This window comes from Saxophila tyrrhenica, assembly GCF_035928015.1.
Source record: "Saxophila tyrrhenica strain CCFEE 5935 chromosome Unknown scaffold_1, whole genome shotgun sequence".
NCBI lineage: Eukaryota > Fungi > Ascomycota > Dothideomycetes > Mycosphaerellales > Extremaceae > Saxophila > Saxophila tyrrhenica.
The window spans coordinates 292084-313564 of NW_027041733.1; the positions used below are offsets into that span (position 1 = coordinate 292084).

At 55.1% G+C, this 21481-nt stretch overlaps 9 protein-coding genes across 9 annotated transcripts; 2 read left to right on the forward strand and 7 right to left on the reverse strand.

The window, feature by feature from the left end:
• Nucleotides 1–340: 340 nt before the first annotated feature.
• LTR77_000139 (uncharacterized protein) lies at nt 341–1817 on the forward strand (the record flags this gene model as incomplete). Its single annotated transcript, XM_064797407.1, has 2 exons — nt 341–961; nt 1014–1817. 2 exons carry the CDS (start codon nt 341–343, stop codon nt 1815–1817), a joined length of 1425 nt encoding a protein of 474 aa, XP_064663641.1.
• Nucleotides 1818–2134: 317 nt separating this feature from the next.
• Nucleotides 2135–2667, reverse strand: LTR77_000140 (uncharacterized protein; the record flags this gene model as incomplete). Its single annotated transcript, XM_064797408.1, has 2 exons — nt 2135–2344; nt 2401–2667. The coding sequence occupies 2 exons, from the start codon at nt 2665–2667 to the stop codon at nt 2135–2137; spliced, it is 477 nt and encodes a 158-aa protein (XP_064663642.1).
• Nucleotides 2668–3646: 979 nt separating this feature from the next.
• Nucleotides 3647–6029, forward strand: LTR77_000141 (uncharacterized protein; the record flags this gene model as incomplete). The annotated part of the gene is made up of 2 exons (XM_064797409.1): nt 3647–4722; nt 4772–6029. The coding sequence occupies 2 exons, from the start codon at nt 3647–3649 to the stop codon at nt 6027–6029; spliced, it is 2334 nt and encodes a 777-aa protein (XP_064663643.1).
• Nucleotides 6030–6428: 399 nt separating this feature from the next.
• Nucleotides 6429–10031, reverse strand: LTR77_000142 (uncharacterized protein; the record flags this gene model as incomplete). The annotated part of the gene is made up of 3 exons (XM_064797410.1): nt 6429–7189; nt 7719–9971; nt 10025–10031. The coding sequence occupies 3 exons, from the start codon at nt 10029–10031 to the stop codon at nt 6429–6431; spliced, it is 3021 nt and encodes a 1006-aa protein (XP_064663644.1).
• A 696-nt stretch (nt 10032–10727) lies between these two features.
• On the reverse strand, nt 10728–11642 carry LTR77_000143 (uncharacterized protein; the record flags this gene model as incomplete). Its single annotated transcript, XM_064797411.1, has 1 exon — nt 10728–11642. The coding sequence occupies one exon, from the start codon at nt 11640–11642 to the stop codon at nt 10728–10730; it is 915 nt and encodes a 304-aa protein (XP_064663645.1).
• A 262-nt stretch (nt 11643–11904) lies between these two features.
• SEC6 (SNARE-binding exocyst subunit S6) lies at nt 11905–14232 on the reverse strand (the record flags this gene model as incomplete). Its single annotated transcript, XM_064797412.1, has 1 exon — nt 11905–14232. One exon carries the CDS (start codon nt 14230–14232, stop codon nt 11905–11907), a length of 2328 nt encoding a protein of 775 aa, XP_064663646.1.
• An 887-nt stretch (nt 14233–15119) lies between these two features.
• Nucleotides 15120–15875, reverse strand: LTR77_000145 (uncharacterized protein; the record flags this gene model as incomplete). Its single annotated transcript, XM_064797413.1, has 2 exons — nt 15120–15750; nt 15811–15875. 2 exons carry the CDS (start codon nt 15873–15875, stop codon nt 15120–15122), a joined length of 696 nt encoding a protein of 231 aa, XP_064663647.1.
• A 366-nt stretch (nt 15876–16241) lies between these two features.
• Nucleotides 16242–17730, reverse strand: LTR77_000146 (uncharacterized protein; the record flags this gene model as incomplete). Its single annotated transcript, XM_064797414.1, has 3 exons — nt 16242–16752; nt 16813–16896; nt 17450–17730. The coding sequence occupies 3 exons, from the start codon at nt 17728–17730 to the stop codon at nt 16242–16244; spliced, it is 876 nt and encodes a 291-aa protein (XP_064663648.1).
• A 1974-nt stretch (nt 17731–19704) lies between these two features.
• On the reverse strand, nt 19705–20714 carry LTR77_000147 (uncharacterized protein; the record flags this gene model as incomplete). Its single annotated transcript, XM_064797415.1, has 2 exons — nt 19705–20593; nt 20644–20714. 2 exons carry the CDS (start codon nt 20712–20714, stop codon nt 19705–19707), a joined length of 960 nt encoding a protein of 319 aa, XP_064663649.1.
• Nucleotides 20715–21481: the final 767 nt, after the last annotated feature.

Sequence of the window (21481 nt, forward strand, 5' to 3'; positions counted from 1 at the left end):
CTTGGTTCGTGCACCTCGAGCGGTCCTTCGTCGCGCTCGTTCCACAGGTCGTCCATCACGCCATCGAAGCTGCCCTTCACCGTGGAGTGACGAGCAATCATCCTCTCAACTACATTCACAGCTGGAAATCTCCACCATGCGCAGCGGCATTCAATGGGTCCAGGCGCTCTCTGCCTGCGTACGCCTCGCAAAAATCGCGAGACGGGGCAGTTGAACGCCCGAGGCCGTTTGTGCCCACACTCATCGTCATCGATGATCACCTACAAGTACATGTAGGCAACTGTGCATCCTTCGTGCTCTCACTCTTCCCCTCACCTCCAATTCTTCCAACACAGCAAAGATGAAGTTCCTACACCTCCTGCCGCTTGCGGCCGCAACTTCGGCACTGGTGCTGCCTCAAGAGGAGGTCTTCGAGGATGTTTCGATCGAGAACCACCACCGCGACTGGGTCGACGAAGTGGTGGCGGAGAAGGACCATGTTGTATCTGAGGCGAGCAGCATGTTCGAGAAGTACTTCCAGGGTGCAAAGGACAAGACTCAAGATGCATGGGCTTCTATAACTGAGACATCGAGCAACGCTCTCGATGCGGCCTTCGATCAGGCGAACGATGCTTCTGAGACCGCTCAGAGCAAGGTCTACGATGCAGCATCTGGCGTCCAGTCGTGGGTCGACTCCGCTCTGGAAGACGCCCGTGAAACCTTCGATGAGGGCCACCATCGCCCACACCATCCGCCTCACCACGGCAAGCCGAATATGACCGTCTACCAGTTGATCTCGGAGAGCAAGTACACCACAAAGCTGGCTAAGGCCATCAGCGAGTTCGACGACCTCGTGGAGGCTTTGAACAGCACAATTTCCAACTACACTGTCTTCGCTCCCACCGACAAGGCGTTCGACAAGATCCCGATGCATGGCGAGAAGCCGTCGAAGGAGATGATCAAGGCTTTCTTGTCTTACCACGTACGTAATTCTGAGATGTCCCACAGATCGAGAGCTAACACATCACTTCCAGGTTGTCCCAGACTTCGCCCCAGCAGTCAAGGTCCTCTCCACCCACACCTTCCCTACCCTCCTGAAGTCCGACCACCTTGGCTCTGAGCCGCTTCCTCAGCGCCTCACCCCACGCATCAGCCTTCGCGGACTGACCATCAATTTCTACTCCCGCATCGTCGCGATCAACATCTTCGGCACCAACGGCGTCATCCACGGCATCGATACTCCCCTCTTCCCACCACCAGGCGCCATCCGCACCATCGACTTCGTGCCCGAAGACTTTAGCACCCTCGAGCTCGGTCTCATCAAGACCGGCCTGCTGGAGAAACTGAACACCACAGACCACGCCGGCGGCACCTTTTTCGCCCCAAGCAACTTCGCGTTCAAGAAGCTGGGACCTAAGGTCAACGCCTTCTTGTTCTCGCAGTACGGTCTGAAGTACCTGAAGGCCCTGCTCGAGTACCACGTTGTGCCGGAGAACACCCTCTACTCCGACGCCTACTACAAGGCCGACTCGTCCAACATCGAGCCGAGCGGCAAGAACGGTTACTTCCATGTCGACCTCCCGACACTGCTCAAGGATCGTAGCTTGGCTGTGGATATTGCGAGGTACGGCGGCTTCATCAGCATCAAGGTGAATGCGTTCGCCACGGTGTCTGTGCAGGACGTCGTTGCCGAGGATGGTGTCATCCAGGTCATGGGTGATGTGCTTGTGCCGCCGAAGAAGCTTGGTGGTGAGGCGCAGTACTGGCAGGGTGAGGAGATGAGCGTTGAGGATTTGAAGGAGAGGTTGGAGCCATTTGTGGCTAAGAGCGACCTGTGAGGATGAGACGACGGTGCGTACGGCTTCAATCAGCATGAAAAGTGTACTATATGAGCATTAGCATGTGGATATATGAATGTTATGACTAGTACTTTCGACCAAGTTGACTTTACTTCAACTGCTCGCTCATGGTGAAGTTGGAATAATGAACGTCATCAACAGTGGCTCCTGTGACCTAATGAGGTTGATGAGACTTCATTTTAAACAGCATTACTGAAGGTACAACAGAAGGGTATCTATATCCATTGCCGTGAGGCTTCCCAGATCTTTTCCAACGCCATCGCCAGAACCCAAGCATTCCACGACACCCTGCTATCTTATCCCAATCTCCTTTCCATATCTTCTACTCTTGCCCTCCAAGTTCGCACGATATCACGGATCCTCTGGATCTTCTCAAACTCCATCTCCAGCTGATCGATCTGCTGCATCATCAACCGGAAACGTGCGATTTCGGCGTCTGCTACTCTCAGTGCGTTGCCTGCTCGGTCGGTCTGCGCTTGGGTTGCGATCTCGGTTTGCTGGTTGAGCTGGGAGCATGTCAGCCAGTGTTTGCGAGAGCTACCTCCGTTGAATAATGGCATACCTGATCCAACCGCTGCGCAATCGCCTGCATGACCAGGTCGAAGTGTCGTGACAGCAACTGCAGACTCCCAGGATCGAGCAACAATCGACCCTGACTACTGGCCTGCGAGCCAGCCGGACTACGGGCCTGCGCATGAGCAGCCTGCTGCAGTCGCCGTAGCGTTTGAACATCGTCCGGATCAAGTCCAAGTCTGTTGTCGGGGATCGAAGTCGGGATTGTAGGCTGCTGTGGTTGGGACGAGGAGCGTTGTTGAGACGGAGGAGGCATGGAGTCGCTGCGGCGGCGGTTGACGCCATGCTACATCTGCGGTCTACAGGTCACGCACACGTTGCCATGACCCGACCAGGCTTTTTATTCGAATGGCATTGGACGGGGGGAGGGTTATGCGAGGCAAGGCCATGCTTGCGAACGTGTGACCGGCGCCCGGGTAGCACGAGGTCGTGGATGACCAGAGCGGTTGCGGGAGGGACGAGACGGAAGCTCTCCTTTGCGTTTGAAATGAATTTGGTGATGACATGAATCTCCTTGTCTGTGTGTTTGCCGCGCGCGTGCCCTGGCGCTTATGTTGATTGACTGGGCATGGTATCGCTTGCTGTCGCTTTTGCTAACTCATTGACAAGAATACCGCAGATGATCATCTTTGAGACTGAGTAGCAGAAACGATCCGCCAAGTCGCGCATTGGTACAACGGAGCTGAGCTCGGGGGGCAAACTGTCTTCCTCCATCTCGTCTCTAAACCACTTTATCTGTTTTAGGCGGCGCAGTTCCTCCCGACAGACGATGTCCATCGACCAGCCCATCGAAACAAGCAGTCTCGTGAGCTGTGGCTCGCTGTGGCTCGCTGTAAACTGTCATCGGCATCTTCATGCACGCTCCACGAGTTCATGCAGCGGCAGCGTGGATACGCCACGAGAAACGCCCACAACAAGCCAGCAGTAACGTCCTGCTGGGGACATCGTCGGCCCAGACGATTGTCAGACTGTGTCTAGCACCAACAGTCGTTGCTGTCTACTATAATAGGCTCGGCCGAAATCCCAACCACGTCGTCAGTTGCCCACGTTCTTCTCCGCCTCTTCGAGGTTGGCCGAGCATGGCGATCAGCAACGCTGAAGTGCTACGCTATCTGCTTGACGTAGCATTGGCCGAAGACCCGCTTGCAAAGTCTTCCCAGATAATGTTGCGTCGTTAGACGGTAAGTGGAATCAAGGAAGAAGCAGATACCAGTCAACTTCGTACATCCAGCAAGATGAAGTTGTTGCGAGCGCTGTTTGCCCTTGCAGCTAGCACTTCTTTGTGTTCAGCTCAGTCGACTGCAGGCATCGAAGCATTGGTTCGAAGAAGACTTCCACAACACGAAAACAGCTTCAAATTTGCTATCACGAGCTCCTCGACCTCTACCGCAGCCTTCAACATCACGGACCGGCCAAACGATGAGTACGAAGTCTGCAACGGCGGTAACGGCACAATCCAGATTTCCGCCAACACGCCCATAGCCCTGGCATATGGCCTACGATACTACCTGAACACTTATCTCAACGTGGACATATACTGGTTCATCGGATCTCAGCTGTACCTCGCTCCGCAAGAGCTACCACGAATGAATTCAACATACAAGGGTTCAAGTGTCGTGCCATGGCGTTACCACTTCAACACAGTCACGTTCTCCTACACGGCTGCATTCTGGACGTGGGAAGATTGGGAGCTTCAGCTAGACTGGATGGCTCTGCACGGCATCAATCTCCCACTCGCATGGGTGGGGTATGAGAAGATCCTCGTGGACGTTCTGCTTGAGTACGGCTTTACGCACGAGAATATCGCGTCTTTCCTGTCCGGACCTGCATTCCAAGCCTGGAATCGCTTTGGCAATATACAAGGTTCGTGGGGTGGGGAGCTACCGATGGATTGGATCAACAGTCAGTTTGCGCTCCAAAAGAAGATCGTTGCGAGAATGGTAGAGCTGGGCATGACGCCTGTTCTCCCATCTTTCACTGGCTTCGTGCCGATGCAGATCGGCAACATCTACTCGGACGCTGCTTTTGTCAACGGGAGTCAGTGGAATGACTTCCAGCCTCGATATACCAATGTCACGTTTTTGGAGCCTTTCGACCCGCTGTTTGCGAAGATGCAGAAAAGCTTCATCCAGAAGCAGACGGAGGCGTACGGCAGTGTCAGCCACATCTACACGCTGGACCAGTATAATGAGAATGATCCATATTCTGGAGACTTGGACTATTTGCGTAATGTAACGAAAAACACGATTCAGGCACTCAAAGGCGCTGATCCGGATGCTGTATGGATGCTGCAGGGGTGGCTGTTCTACAGGTATGCATCCGTCATCTGTTCTCAATGAAATCTCTGACCATAATCACAGTGCAGAGGACTTCTGGACTGATGAGAGAGTGGAGGCATATCTTGGTGGCGTTGACGACTCTGACATGATCATTCTGGACCTCTTCTCGGAGTCCGAACCCCAATGGCAGCGGACCAACTCCTATTACGGCAAGCCTTGGATCTGGTGCGAGCTGCATGATTACGGTGGGAATATGGGTCTATATGGCCAGGTCGAAAACGTTACCATCAACCCTATCGAAGCCCTTAGTAACCGCACGAGTACTATGATAGGCATGGGCCTCACAATGGAAGGCCAAGAAGGCAACCAGATCATCTATGACATCTTGCTCGACCAGGCGTGGTCACAGACGCCACTAGACTCGGAAGTGTACTTTCGAGCGTGGGCAGAGTCTCGTTACCATACCAAACCGCTGCCACAAGGCGTATACGCTGCATGGGACACGTTGAGGCAGACTGTGTACAACAACACCGACATACCGATCGCAGATGCTGTCACTAAGTCGATCTTCGAGCTGTCGCCGAACACCACTGGCCTGCTGAATGTTACGGGTCACCATCCGACGACGATCATGTACGACCCGCAGATATTGGTCGATGCCTGGAGTGACTTCTACAGTGCTTCGTCGGACCAGCCGGAGCTTTGGGACAACTCGGCTTATACCTTTGATCTGACAGACATCACGCGACAAGTCCTAGCCAACGCCTTTTACCCGCTCTACAAAGCCTTCGTCGCAGCCGCCAATCGCTCCCTGGACTCGTACTCCCACGATACCGCTCTACAGACCGGCAGCCAAATGACAGATCTACTCCTTGACCTCGACACAGTCCTCTCAGCAAGCGACTCGCCTCACTTCAACCTCGCACCCTGGATCGCCTCTGCCCGCGCATGGGCCTCACCATCGACCAACACCACCCGCAATACCTCCCCAACAGCTGATAAAGCAGACTTCTACGAGTACAACGCCCGCGATCAGATCACACTCTGGGGTCCCGATGGCGAGATAAGCGACTATGCTTCGAAGCAGTGGGGTGGCTTGATTCGGTCATACTATGTTCCGAGATGGCGGATGTTTGTGGAGTATACGTTGAATAGTACTACGGCTGTGGATGGGGAAAATGAGGGGTTGAGCGATGCGTTGTTCAGGTTCGGGGAGGGGTGGCAGCAGGAGAGGTGGGGGGAGTCGTTCGGAGAGAGTTATGCTGAGGCGATGCCGGGGGATTTGCAGCGGGTGATTGCTGAGGTGGTGGAGAGGCGGCCGGGCGTGTTTGGGTCGTAGTCTTATCTAGTTCTGCCTCCGAAAAGCTCGCTGTCTTCAGATACGCCCTTGGCGGCCCAAGTATCATCAGGAGCTCCAGCATGTGTGCGCTGCCAGCGCTAGGCTAGACCGGGACCGGTAGGCTGTCCTGGTAGCCTCCACGTCTTCCAGCACATTTCTCTCTTGGCTCCTGTTCATTTCATCTTTCTTTCGAACATCATCTCTTGTCTTCACCGCCGATCCCGCATGATCAATATGTATAGGCGTCTTGGAGATGCGGAGAAAACAATCGAAATGACGCTTGATGCCGGGGATTGCCCTCAGTCGTGTGAGGTATAATGTGTGGCCGTGAGCGTATAAGAGTGCAGGTAAGGCGTCTCAATATACATATCCACTCGACTCAAACAGCCATCCTCATCTTCAACAAATTCCTCCCCACGACCTCCTTCCTCCTCCCCTCCAAATCCCCAACGTCCAGCTCGCAGCCATATACCTCCCACTCAACCACTCCCTCCTCTCCCGCACCAACCACACACAAAACATCCTACAAAGATCCGACTCATCACGACACCCAGCCTTGAACCCCCCCGGAAACCCTTCAGGGAAGGCCGAGTCCTTTACAGTACCAGGATGCACCGCGTACGCCAAAACGCCCTGGTTGGCGTACTGCTCCGCCACAGCTTCCGTGAGGCGATTCGTCGCGAGCTCGGAGACATTGAACGGGATCGGTGTGCCGAGAGTAAGGTGGGAGGAAAGGGAGGTGATGTTGATGATCGCCTTACCACCGTCGGGAGACTTGAGGAGGAGGGGGAGGAGGTATCTCGTCGTCAACATCCTGCCCATAGTGTTGACTTGGAGCGGGAGCGAGAACTGGTCATCCCGTATATGCTCGAGTTTGCCGAAAGCTGAAGGGTGCGTGGCAATGAGATCGGCGTTGTTGATTAGAAGGTCCAGGCGTCCGTGTCCCTGTTCGATCAGTTGGGCGAGACCACGCGCTGACGCCGCGGACGCTGCATCTCCGGCGAAGGCAGTCACCTTGAGTCGAGGGGACGTGGCAATCGCGCACCGGGCTTCCTTCGTGTTCTCGAGGGCAGCTTCGGTGCGTGCTGTTATGATGAGACCGGTGGTGCCAGCGGCGGTAAAGGATTTGGCGGTTTCGGCGTCAATACCGCGGCTGGCGCCTGTGATGCAGACGACGAAGGGGGTCGGAAGGCTTTACTTAGAAGGCTGGAGATAGTAAGGGACTTGTTGGTGGCGGGTTGCGGTGAAACTGTAGCCGGTATGGGGTGGAAAGGCTGCCATGGCGGACTTTGGTTTTCTGGTGGGTGTTACCTCGCCGGCACCGTGAGATGGTCTTTGTATGTTCGAAGGGCGGAAGCTTCATTGCGGAAGAGAATGCGCTGCGTCGAGCCCGAAAGTCCGATTCATGTGACGGTTGACTACTGTGCATTGGTAAGCATGTCCACGACCGAGATAGCTGTGTGTTGCATTGTATCTCAGCCTCAACGGCACCTGTAGTCAAGTAGGGTACAGTCTCTGACGGTTCGGTGAGGGCTGAAGTTTGAGCGGCTATGTTCTTGTTAGCCGCAACTCAAGGAGCTCTCACAGCTTCGCCCTAGAGCACGACGCTGGACAGATAGCACAAAGGTTCATTCGACATCCTTATCCACAATTTCTTGGAACGCCACTACAGCGGAGTGACAGGCCTACTTTCATCCCCCATCAACCCCGTCGCCACCCCATCCATCCGCCGCTCCAACAAACTCTCCGGCGTGGTCAACCTTAGATTATGCAGGTTCAGCGTCTTCCGCGTCTCCACAGGCGACACTCTCCCATCAAAAGGCTTTCGTATTCCGCCGCGGCTTCTCCTCCGCTTCCCGCTGCCACTTCCGCTACCAGATCGTTCGCCGCGATCGCTGAGGTTGCCGGAGCTGGTGCGTCGCGGTCCGAGGTCGTTGCTAGGAGGGTGGATTTGGCTGAGAGCGGACATTTCGAGGGGAGCGTCTTCGTTGTCGCTGCTTTCGACGTTCGGGTTTGAGTGGTCGACTTTGCGTTTGCCGGAGGAGCGGAAGGTCGAGTTGAAGTAGCTGTCCGATTGCTCTCTGCGGGCCATGGAATGAGCGTGGTGCTCCCGCTTCGCTGTGTCCGCGAAGGCTTGCTTCATCCATCTCGAGCACATCTCGATGTAGCCCCAAGCTGGTGCATAGACGGAAGCGAACTGTAGGAAGCCGTGGGACACACCAGGAATGAACTCAACGTGAAGATGCTCGGAATCGTCGAACTCCTCGCGCTCGGCGACAATGCCCATCTCCTTACGAGTCTGGAATTGGTGTTCATGTGCCGCCCGCAAGCGCCCTGCAAAGATGGCAGTATCATCACACAGTGGATCCTTCTCCCCAGTAAGCATGTAGACTTTTGGGAACTCGCGTAAGTAGTGCTCCGGTGCTCGAAGTGGTGAGAGAAGAAAGTCGGTCGCAAAGTCCGGCCTGGCCTGTTCGCCAATGTAAAGAAAGATCATGCCACGTAGCAGCTCGGGCGTAAGTATGCGATCATCCACGAAGGAGATCATGCTAGTGGTTTTAACGTTGGTACGCAGAGGGCGGGGTTTGAGCAGTGCAGCTGCCTTCCCTTTGGAAGGAGCAACAGCATGGCCATTGGTCTTGTTCGGCCCAGCGTCATGGGCTTGTTCCGTGCTGTCTCTTGCTGAATCGATCTTCGGTGAGTCTCTGGATGTCTTGCCCGCTGCGATCTTCTTGTCTCGTTTCGAGCTTGTCATTTTCAAACCCGCAGCTTCATCTTCATCCTCACTTGGCAAAGGCGTATCGGCCAGCCTGTGGTAGTCCTCTGTCTGCCGCCTGACCAATCCATGGTTGGTCTGTCTTCTCGCCGGCTCTTCTATGAGTGCCGCTTGCTCGTCAGTCAGCCAAGAGGTGATGTTGACGTCTAATGCCGGGTAAACCAGCACCAAAGCTTCCGGTAGTGGGAGCTTCATTCGGATTTGTCGACCAGCTGGTTGCATCAGCGGCTCATTGCGGGCTTGCACGAGCATGAGCACCAGACCCGTCGCCAGGTTTCCGCCAGCTGAGTCACCAGAGAGCACAATCTTGGGTTTTGTGTTTCTTGAGAGGCCGACGCATGTGCCACCTGTGGCATGAATCTGGTAGTAGGCGTCAAAGCACTCATTCAGAGCGTATGGATAAGGATGTTCGGGAGCCTTCTTGTAGTCCAATGCAATCACGGGTAAGCCAGTCTTCGCTGCCCACGCAATCAATTTGTCGTCGTGGTTGCGAGGGCTCATGGCTACGAAGCCCCCGCCTGGGATGTCAAGGACAATCTTGTCATGGTTCAGCAGGTCATCGATCGGGCCATCGAAATACAGCCAAGCATGAATTGGGTCTTTGTACGGGCTACCCTCAGGTCGTGGTATGCGGATCCGGCGTGGTGAATATCGTATCCGCAGATGATGTGGCCGTTTCATCCGTCCGAACAGGTCCAGCCAGAAGGTCGTGCCTTTGTTCCAACTGACCCGCATATGTTCAACGCCAATGACGCCTCGCACTCTCCGCACCTTGTCGTCCGCTGCCTCGGCCGCGAACAAGTAGTATACTGTGAAAGCCATGCTTGCCGTATCCCGGAGCCATTTTGGCTTCAGCCGCATCGCCGTCCAGAATCCCGCGTCCAACGCTGTGGTAACCCATGTTGCCCGAAAGTAGTCCCTGTTGTACTTATTCGCCAACGGCTCTGGGCTATGCAGCCCTATGATGCGCGCAAAGTTCCTCCTCAAATACTCCGACAGATATGCGAGAACGATCATCTGCCATGCCGTGAGGCGGCGGCCGAACAGTTTAGACAGTCTCTTGATGGGTCCGTGAGGCTTGACTGCGATGATGGCGGACCATGCGAGGACGACGGCAAGGATCTGGTACTTGCGCCATGCTGGATCTGGCCGGCCGAGTGCGTGGTCTGCATTGGTCGTTAGTGGGTGATGTTCGACAATGGTGGTGTTCATCACTCACCTATCATGGCAATTGCTTGCAGTGCTTAACAGGTATATGGTATGGAAGGACAGTGATGAATGCCATCCAGCCAGCCAGACGGTTATGCTCGGTCTACAAGAGATGGTAGGAAGTGTCACGCATGACAGGTATGGTGCTCAGCCCGAATCAGCCGCAGTCGACGAAGAGCAGTCTGGAGAGGAAAGAGGAGGAGGGGCGGGGCGGAGAGAGGTATGGTCCGGCCATAGCAGCGCCGTGGGCTGGTGGCAGTGAGGCCATCATCATATGATCAGGAACCGTCGTTGCCCGCGACCAATGAGCTGTCGGATGATGAAGAAGGGCCACTTTCATGTGAAAGGCCGAGCTGCAAAGCGGAGCCGCCGCCGCCGGCAACGAACGACTGCCAAGAGCCGATGTCATCGATCACATGCAACAACTTGGAATGATCTCTTCTTCCACACATTTCCACACAGTTTGGAAGAATGAAGCGTCTCCATATGCGTTCAAACACACCTTCACCTAGAGGAACAACCAAGGTACGTTATGGCATCTTTAGCATGACAATAGGTTCCAGTCATTGCTCGAGTAAGCCGGACTACAGCCGTTAAACAAGGCGACTCCGAATGAATGCACAGAGATCGGATGGACAGTCACTGACGACTTTCGATATCTCGAGCGTCTGTTTGGAGTGATTGACAATCACACACACTGTACATCGACCCTCTCACAACCTAGATCCCTCCCACTCATCCTCCCCTGTCAACGAGAAGTTCCACCTCACCCCAACCATATCAACATACCTCCGCTCCCTCTCTTCCTTCAACGCCCCCATCTCCCTCGCCCGATCAAAGATCGCCTTCCTCCGCCTCTCCCCAACAACCCCAACCGACACACTAACCATCCCCTCCAACTCCCCCTCCTCCCCATGCACAAAACCCACCCTCGCATTCGTAAACTGACACAGATCCCGACTCCTCGGAATCCCAAACGTCTGCTCCCACTGCGTCGACGCCAGCTCCGCGCCCCAATCGCCCGGTGCGAGCCGACACACCGCGCCGATCAACGACAAATGCCTGTACTCCTTCATCTTCGCCGTATACCGCTCCACATCCGGACCGCAAGGATGCCAGGGCGAGAACCGCGTCCTCAGCGGCTCCGGGTTACTCTTCGTCGGCGCATGCGAGTCCAGCTCCGGGATCACACCTCCTCTGATTCCCTTGGGATGATACTGCACACACCACCCTTCTTCCTCTCCACTCTTCCCCTTCACCTCATGCGAGAAGATCACCTTTGCCATCTCTTTCTCTTCAATAAACTCCCTCCGCTTCTTCGCGTCTTCATTCTGCATTATAATCATATACCCCGCCTCATCCACGCCCTTCTTCTCCAACAGTCGTCCAGCAGTCGTGCCATCTCGAGTCGGGCTGACCACCTCTATAATCTCACCGCCGACGGGCACAAGAATGTTCGCGAGGCCCCATTGCGCGACCTCGGGATCCTCGTAGATGACTTCGGTTCCAAGAACGTATGTGAGGAGACGGCGGGCTTTCGCGAGGTCGCGGGCTACGAGGGCGATTTGGCGGAGGCGGACGGGGCCGGTGCCGAAGGTGTTAGGGGGGCCGGGTTTCTTGGGCGGCATTGAGGGTGGTGGGCATGTCTAACGATGTTGTATTGGAAAGAGGAGCCATTGTTGGAAAGGTACATGTAGCTCATCAGTTGCAGCTCGCAGCCGTCACCGAGGTACGCATGCACTTTCCCCACCTCACTCGTGTAGGCAGGTCCGGGGTGTTGGAGAACAACAGCAGGGATCTGAAGATGCTAAAGACGGCATTGATAGTTTGAAACGACTAGATCAAACACCCCCAGCGCCTCGCTAAAACACATAAAAAGCAACCCTCCAACTATCTGACCTTCCCCATAACCGTCTCCAACCCTCTCTCAACATCCATACCCGCCGCAGCGCTCTTCACATTCCCAACCATGCTCCTCTCAAAATCATCCCTCGACCTCAGCACAGCCTCCACCCACCCAATCTGCACGTCCCAGTAATTCGCCTTGAACCTCTCGAAAGCGCCCACCACACCACTCTTATCCGTCTCAAGAAGTTCAACGAAATGCTGCACCACTCGCCACTTCTCCTTGACGAGATCGAAGCAGCCAGGGAATTGCGAAAAGAAGCCAAACACCGTTTGGAGATCCTCCTTGATCTTGTCCGTAAACGGGTCTGCGCGGCGGAACTTGACGGACTTATTGCGCACGCCCTCGAGATACCGCACGAGCAGCGCGTCGGCCAGTTCTTCGACCAGAATGTCCCGCAGTGAAGGGTGCAGGACCTCGGTGTAGTTGTTGTCGCCGGAAAGGTAGTCTTCGAACGTGACGGTGATCTGGGACATGGGTTTGCCGCTCCACCAGGCCTGCGTGAAGAAGTCGGTCGTGACGTTGCGGAAGTCGGTCATGAAGAGGATGCTGGCGAAGAGGTGCATGCAGTGGGTTGAGAGGTCAACGTAGCCGTTTGTGAGGCTGTCGTGTTCGATGCCGCTGGTGCTGGTATAGGCGGGGGTGACGAGGGGTTCGTAGTCGCGCTTGAAGCGGGTGAGGAAGGAGGTCGTGCCCATTTCCGGGTTGTCGTCGATGTTGGTGATTTGGTCGTTGGCGATGGCCGCGAGCCACTCTTGTAGGCTGCTTACGCCTTCGAGTTGTGAGGAGTCAGAGGCGAGGGCTTCGATCTTCTTGACTTCGGCGTCGACGAGGTGCTCCCACATTTGCTGTCGCGCTTTGAGGGCGCGATACATGGCGTCGACAACGCCCTCGACGACGTCTTGACGGCCGCTGGCTTCGGCGACGGCGAGCTGTTCGCGCAGCATGGTCCACATGTCGCCGAGACTCTTAGTGTGGAGGTGGCCGTCTGCGTCCTGGTCGAGGCTGTTCTCGAGGCGTTCGGTGAAGGCTTTGCGGTCGTTGCGTGCAATGCGATCCATCCATTCTTCGACGGCTTTGGTGATGAGGTTGCGGTACTCGCGGACGAGGTCGGCTTCGCGCTCGTCGATGACGTGTGGTGTGAGCATGGTTTCTGGATTGGAGATGCCTAAGCGTGAGAGCTTCGAGTAGTATTTCGAGACCCAGTTTAAGATGGCGAGCACATGCACCGGGGTGATGTCTTTGTCGTCGAGGCGTGCGACCAAGAAGTCGTGCATGAGCTTGTGGTAGATCTTGGTGTAGGTGTTGAAGATCTTCCACTTCTTCGGGACAAGATCAGTGAGTCCCAGCTTGACGGTGTTGAGGTCGTTGAAGAACCAGCGGCAGCTCTTCTCCAGTTTGTCTGGGTCCTCTGCGAATGCTTGTGCAACGGTCTCGAATTGCGCCTGTGCTGATGCTTCCACCGCCAGGAAGAACTTCTTCTTGTACCCGCGAAGTTCGCGTTGGCCGACGTTGATCGATTTGAAGCGGAGAGCGACGTCCTGAAACTCGCGTTGGGCATCTTGCAAGGCCTTGACCTGTCGGTCCTTCTTCTCCTCTTCCTCAATAACCAGCGCCAGCCGTACGACAATCCCATTGTTACCAGATTGAATGTGCGGGATGATATTGATACACGCCTGGCCGACATGCTCGTCAAACCACCCAACGATATCATCCAGCTTCGTGAAAAGATCGCTCAATGTCTCCTGGCCCCCCAGCGGCAGATTCTCGATCAATTCCATCCCACTCTCCCCTTCCGTCTTGCTTGACGTAACCTGATCCATGGCCTGGTCCCGTACATCCCGCAAGCTCGTCAATCCTTCGTGAATAGCCAGTAGATTTGGCTGGTTGTCCAAGTCCTCGTCGTCCTCCCTCAGCAAATCCTCCAACTCAGCCAGCTTCTCAGCGAAGTTCTCCACGGCAGACCTCATATTCTCGACTGCAGCAAAGTTCCGTTGCATTACGCTCATCTTATTGATCTCAGGGAACTCTGCAATCATCCCCTGCGCCTCAGCGCATAGCCGGTCGATCTTCAGCATTTCTTCTCGGATAGCGTTGACGAGCTTCTGCCCGTCCGAAATGCTTGTCATGCCATTTTGGGTTATGGAGAGCTGTTCGGACAGACTGTGCTTCAGCTGACTGTCGATCGCCGTCTTCTTGCGCGTGAAGTCACCACGAAGGGTGATTAACTTGTCCAGATCGTCCGGGTGCTTGAGGAGCTCGCTCAGTTTGGAGGTGGTCTCCTCCAGGGCCGGAGGAAGGGGGTCAGCCATGGCCAAGAACGTCAAGACGAGGGTATCGGCATGTTACATCGTCTGTGGGCATGTCGTGGTCGTTGGAAGCTTGGGGTGATCTCTAGGTGCAGGTGTAGTCCGGTATGCGCCGGAGATATCTCGGCAATAATCCCGACTTAAAGTCGACCTCACCTCCTTCTCTACACCATCTCATTAGCAACATACCACACCACGCCTCAGACTCTCACAATACCCACGATAACCGACAATGTCCACCAACTACTTCCGCATCACACTCTTGCGCTCCTCCATCGGACTGCCCGCCAAGACCAGCGGTGTCCTCCGCGCACTCGGCTTGCGCAAGCGAATGGCTACCGTCTACCACCCAGTCACGCCGGACGTCGCAGGCCAGATCTTCGCAGTGAAGGAGTTGGTGGATGTGAAGGAGGTCGACAAGCCATTGAGCAAGACGGAGATGAAGGATTTGCGGAGGCCGGATCCAGGGTTTTATGTCGAAAGCAGGGCGAGGAATGGAGCTGGGGAGGCGGCGGAGCGGTGATGTGGGATCGCTGAGATGCAAAGAGATTGGTGAAAAGCTTTGAAGGAGGTTCCGGTCATGTGAATGGTGGCCCACGAGGAAGAACGATGAGTCTGAGGCGACGAAGGACACCGCCTGGCCAATGGATTGCGGCTCGCGACGCGCCGTCATCCAACGATGCAGCCTCCCTGAGGGAGGTGGACGACGTTCAGCATGGTCAAGAGATTCACGTGCAGGGAGATGAAGGGACGACATGCATACCATGCGAACAGCTACATTATAAGTACAAACTGGATCGCGGCCATTGCCGTTTCATTGCTGAGCCTTCAGCATCATCCCATGAATCGACCTCGTTTCCGCATCGTCCTTCGACATCTACCTGTCCCCTTCACATTTCCATTTCGTGGGCCTCACCCACATGGCCGGGCGGTTGGTTTCCTGTCCCCTGCGGGTTCTTGTTGGCCAGATGAAGAGAGTCCAATGTCGCGAGGATATTGTCTAACACAACTTTTGGGTGACGCGACCGCTTAGAAAGACGCTGGACCGATGGACCAGTCGCTGCTTCACCCAGCAGCCACATTCGTGCTGACTTCGACTGCGCCCTCCGAGCACCTCCTTGTCGAGATCGCAGATGAGTCGCTCGTAGGTTCGCTTCTCGCCTGGACGCCGGCCACCTCGCTTTGTCGGCTGTCCGCTCTAGTTTCAGCCTCCAGATCGCCCTACGGTACGCCCTCGCCTCGGCAACGGTCCTCTTGCATGGCTCGACACGCTCAGGGATGGCGTCTGGGTTCATTGGGTCGTACTTGAAACTAGCATACATATTGTTATCATCCATGATATCGTCGTGGAGATGGTCGTTCTTGCTCGCTTCTCCGCCACTCGAGCCCGCATCTGCATTTCCACTGGTCCTTAGTGTCACGGGTCCCGACGCCGACTTGGGTGGAGCCTTCGTAATACGACCGCCGAATGTACGATTGTCTGAAAAGCGTGGCTGCGCATCAGCTGACTTGGCTCCCATGCTAGTTTCAGGTCAGCACTGCGTCGACATCATCTTTGGGGGTTCAAGAGTTGTATCTCACCAACGAATGCCAGGTCGATCTTCGGACTTCATCATTGCCGCGAGCTTGCCGGCATTTGGACTCATGGTGTTCGCTTGCGGATGATACAGCGAAGCCTGGCCGAGATTGAGATGCAGAAGATGTGGGTGGTGGAGAGAGATGTTGCAAGACTCGCAAGCTACGAGCTTTGTTATATACTCTCGATCAATACACCATTCCTTGCTGGTCATGTGCGTCATCGAACGTATTCACGATGGATCTGTCTTACCAGCGCATCCCCGGCAACACAAGTCTGGCCGCCTGCTGGCATTTCGCCGCTGGTGAATACTGTCTTAGAATCTCATAGACGGCACAAAGGCTACAAAATGTGCGCTGGTCCAACGCAGGAGTACAATTCACCAACCAATCGTCACACAGCCAGCCCTCCAGTCAACGCTCATTCGCTACCAGCATCAGGACTTCTTGAATCCTTTGCCGTCGTTTCTGAGCATCCGACTGTTCAAATCTCGCAGTCTACTGCTTGCGTTCTGATCAGCTGGCTCAGCGGGATTGGTCGATGGGTCTTTGGACCGGACCGCCGGTTCCATTTCAGGGTCTAACGGTGGCTTCGGCGGCGGTGGTGGTGGAAATGTTGGTGTCGGGGGTGGAAGGATGATTGGTCTGTTGCTGGCGGGTGGGGCTTGCCCGTAGCCTTGCCGTTGCTGCCCTTGAGTTCCTGCGGCTGCTTGCCGTCCTCGCGGAGCCACCGATGCGCTCGACTCTGGCCGCGGCGAAGATCTGTGCCCAGGTGCGTACCCTGTCCATACGCTCGCGGTTTGCGGCGAACGAGGTGTGCTGCATTGTGGGCCATACGCAGACTCCGACTGTTTACCGTATTCATGATCATCATGCGGCAGCCCAGCGTAATTCGTGCAGTTTGGATATTCGTACGAGCATTGCTGGATGTCTTTGCCGAAGGTCTCCCTAGTAGCGGTCAGTAAGGCGCTTCTGCGACTCAGCAAGATTGGTGATGTGGGTGCTTACTTGCAGGGACCGCATGGGTTGCTCGGCGGCATGCGGATGGTGTTATTGTCGTTGCTTTGGTGTCGTCGGTCTGATTCAGATACACTGTTCGTATCGATGCCGGTAAGGACTGGCCACAGTCTACTTCATGTATCCTCACTGGAGCTGGAGCATGGTCACACGGGTCCTCAGCATGCTCACGTCGGCTTTGTCTACGAGAGCAAACAAGTCACAATACCGATCGATCACGACGAGCGCAGCGCCAATCGCAGACCCAGGCCGCTGAGAGTCCCATACGACAACGACATTCGTCCTTCGAAAACCTAGACGCTACGAGCAGCAGCCATAAAATCTACGACTTCACGTTCGACCACTGTCCAAGCACAGAGGGGGGAAACGAGTCATACGCCGGATCTGCCAGTCATGGTCTATGTGAGGAGATGTTAGCGTAGCATGCCTAAGCGTCCACCACTATCAAGACTTTCCGGAACCTCCGCCACTGTCTTTCAACATCCGTCTGTTCATCTCTTGCAGTCCGCTGCTGGCTCGCTGATCTGGATTGAACTCATTGGAGACCAACGGCCAATCTTGTGCTGCCCTTGGGGTTGGCACTGGAAGCGATCGTGAATTCTTGCTGGCGATGGGTGGATGCTCTCACCACAGTCCTACTCTTAGTTCAGATGCCGGTTCTGCCACACAGCTATCACCCTTGAGCATCTTCCTGTCAAGCTCCTTCAGCGCGCTGTTGGCATGCTGGTCGGGGTTGAAGGCCAACGGCCGGTCTCGTTGTCGCTTTGGGTCGGGCAATGGAAGTGCTGGTGGAGCGTTGTCGACGTCTGGCGGGTTGGCTAGTCCTGGCGCTTTTGCACTGCCCATTTGGCCCATAGGGTCTTGTGCGCGCTCGGGGCGCGGCGATGGTCTGTCGGGCTGCTGCGACATTTTGGATACTTAATGCCGTCAAATGGTTCCGTATATGGTCCAAATTGAGCGGCAGAGCGTCTACAAAATTTCTTGGACTGTATGGAGATTCATATGTTGGAAATCCGTGATCAAATGGGCTTTGTTGCGACGAACTGGTCCGCGAGGTGTCTGTGATTCCGATCTACCCTTTGAGTGCACATTTATTTTGTGGACCCATATCCGACGCACGCCTTATTCATATCGGTCGGTGCATGACGAAGCAAACAGTACTTATATCGACAGAGTGGCCCTTCCCGAGGACGAGGTATTCATTGCCGGCAGACGAGGCGGTCATCACAACGGGCCTGAGACAAGTCAACGCAGCGTCGATGGGACATCTGGAGATTGTCGAGCCTACCAGGCTTACTGGTCTACCTACCGGACTATCTGCAAATGCTGTGCCAACTACTGCCTCCTCCGCTACCTCCCATCGCTTCCGCCAATACACGTCAATGCTGTGTCGGATTACAGTCGTCTGGGCACATCCTCTCCGTACCCGAGGAGTCGTGGACCTATCGAAGACTTGCTTCTGCCAGTAACCGTTGGCAGCAACTTCCAGCCTGGGTGATTGTCGATCAAGTTACCACATTGTCACTGCATTGTGGTCTGACCTGGCTTTCCAAATCCTGCTTCGGAGATGCGGAACACCGCATCGGACAGTTAGTCGTAATTGGTAAACTCGCCGAGCTTGTCTTCTTCTTGCTCATCTTCAACAAGGCCGGCGGCTCGGCGCCTTGATCTCATCTTACTATCCCTCATCTTCTTCAGGAAAGCTTTGTAGGCCTCGGGGTCACGTTTGCGCTATCATCCTTCTCGCGAGCTTTCACCTGGCACGGATCGGCACTTCTTCGCCTTTTCTTTGCCTCTTGCTCGTCTAGCTCTCTCATCATTCTCTCATGATTCGCAATTTGGTCTTCGCTGTAACTAGACCCGTAGGTGGCTAAGCCCGGTTGTTGTGAATACGATGGCTGCTGAGCGAATCCTGGCTGTTGGCCATACGCCGGATGTTGAGTGTACGAAGGCTGTTGAGTGTACGAAGGCTGTTGGGAGTAAAATTGCTGCTGGGGGTAAACTTGCTGCTGGGGATAGAATGGTTGCTGGGCAGACGTCGGCTGCTGAGGATATGTTGGCTGCTGAGCTAACTCCGGTTGCGCATTTGCATTCGCAGGTAGGAATGTTGGCCTTTCCCATTTCCCGCGACAACCTTTATGGTTCGGATCGCGCACGTAGCGGCCGCGATTTCTGCAATCGTCAGCGTGGGTCAGACCGACGAGTATCCCAGACCTACTGGCAGCCTCGGCAGACATAGGAGGAATCGTTCATCTTAGCGTCGTGGCTCCGGGTGAAGATGATGTCGAGGCCTGGGACGCAGAATGGGTGTCTCCAGAGGATCGAGGCCGTTGGCGTAGGTCAAACTGGGCGATAGCAGGATGGGAGTGCAATGGTATTTTGTGCAGAAGCTTGGTGTGATTCAATGGTCTGGGTCTTGACCGAGAGGAATACGCATTGATATACGCCCCGAGAGTAAGTTTGCTGCGAAAGACTCTCATATGAGCAAGGAATGGGGCAACTCACAGTGACAGTGTCAGACCAACCTACATTGAATGCATCCATGCCCTATCGCTGGTACTCCAAGAGTTGAGCGTACGCGCAGCGGTCAAAGTTCTGTGGGCAAGATCGGGTACGTCAAGGAGTGGTTCTAGTGGGCTCTCAAGAAATGTACAAAGGCGTGGAGGTCATTTCAGATATTGATTGACGGCAGCAGATACCAGGATCACGTTTAGGTTTCACGTTTGCACTGCTAGAGGTCTTATAGCATCTATGGAAGCCAACCAGGCTACAAGAACTATGTAGCAAGCCTATATACGCGGCCGGAATGCCCAAGAACTCCGACATCATTTAAGACCAGGTACGCTGAACTGCTGACCCTCACCTCATAAGAACTTCCAGCTCTTAAGAAGGAAGGGGACGGCGCTTTGGGCGAAAGTCGTCCTCACTCACCGGCCGTCCAAGCTCTGCCAAATCCTCAGCTGAGAACGTTGGTCGTTGTGCCCTCGCCCTACGTCTGGCCTGACTCTCGGCGTTTGCCTGTCGCCTTTCTGATGGAGATTGCCGCCTTTGCGGCGCTACCGGGCCATCGTCATCGCCCGCATCGGCAGTCTTCCTTTGCCTGCGAGGCGCAGGCCTTGTGTCCGGTGCCTCGGACCCCAGGAGCCTGGCTTTGTGCTCCTCTCTCGCTCGTCTTATTTTCTCGGTCTGTTCGTATACAGCCCGTTGAACGTCTTTGTCCTTTTGGGTTTGAACGGCTGTTTCCCTTTGCGCTTGAGTGGCTCTGGCCCTCGCGCTTCGATCTTCGCTTGCGCCTGGGTTTGGCCTCCCGGACGACCGGAGCCTGGCTCTGTATTCCTCTCTCGCCTGATTCACTTTGTCACTTTGCTCGCGTAGAGCCTGTTGAACGGCTCTGTCCTGACCAACTCGATCGGCGCCTGGCTCCTGGGGACCCTGGTGTTTACGTTGCCGTTGTTGATATGGCGATTGCGGTTGTGGGTACTGCCGTTGCTGATATGGCGATTGCGGTTGCGGCTGTGGATACGTTGGCGGAGCGTATCCCGACGAGCCAGCATACGATGGCTGTGTATACCCCGAGGGTCCTGAATAGGCGGACTGGTACGAGGACTGTTGCGGGTACGTCGACTGCTGGGAGTACACAGATGGTGGCGGACGTGCTGGCTGCTGATACGATGGCTGCGGTGGCATCGCTGGTCGAGGAGCCACCGGCCTCCTGGCCTGCGAACTGATGCAATACGGGTCGTCGAGCTTGCAATCGTCCCTGTCCTGACGCCTAAAAGTGTCAACATTTCACATGTCGCAGAAAACGACCGCTTCACTTACTGGCAATGTCGACAGGCGCGCATGTTTCTCTCCGCGTCCCTTCGGCGAGCTTCTTCCCTTCTTTGTGACATGTTGTCAACCAATGGAGAAAGTAAGTGGTGCTGGAGTGCTGTCTGAGGCTGTGAAACGTATTGGAAGGAGCGTGAATGGGTCGTAGGTTGAAAGTTGTAGGATGGTCGAAGGTGCGACACCCTGGACACAGATACGTATCATTTCTGAAGATGTTTGCTTGCGTTTGGATCGCTTGACTCGAATGTGTCCCCTTTCGTTAGCAGCTTGTGACTATATACGCACACATGGAATGGCGCAAACCTGCAATGAAGCATTCAATGCAAGTCTGCGTCGAGTCCAGGTGACGCACAGCGGTCCTGTGTCCGTGGTGAAAGCCGTTCATCGATAGTCAACGGCTGATCACACGGCGGCCGAGAAAGTGACTTCTTACTCGGACGATCGACAGGTCTGGCTCATCGTTCGTTTCCCACGATGACATGTTCCGGTGTCTTTTGGGCCATGCTAGTTCCTTGACACGGAGGTGGTAAAGAGAAGCGAGAAAGACAAGCGCAATACCTACGACACTTTTTTACCTACATCACTCACCCCAAGCAGATCTTGTGCGATTTAGAGCATACACAGTCGACTCGTGGGGCAAGCCAAATTATCGAGGACGCCTACGGTTATAGGGGCTGCGCTGGCCCATCGAGAAGTGGGCCAAGTATTCCAGAGCAGCGCGTGGTTCGAGGCGGTGGGCCTGTCCACGAGCAACACATCCCAAATTTCCAATTGTATTTGGTCCTCGGCATCGCCTTTACTGTGCGACTGTTGTGTCGTTTTTAAGCCA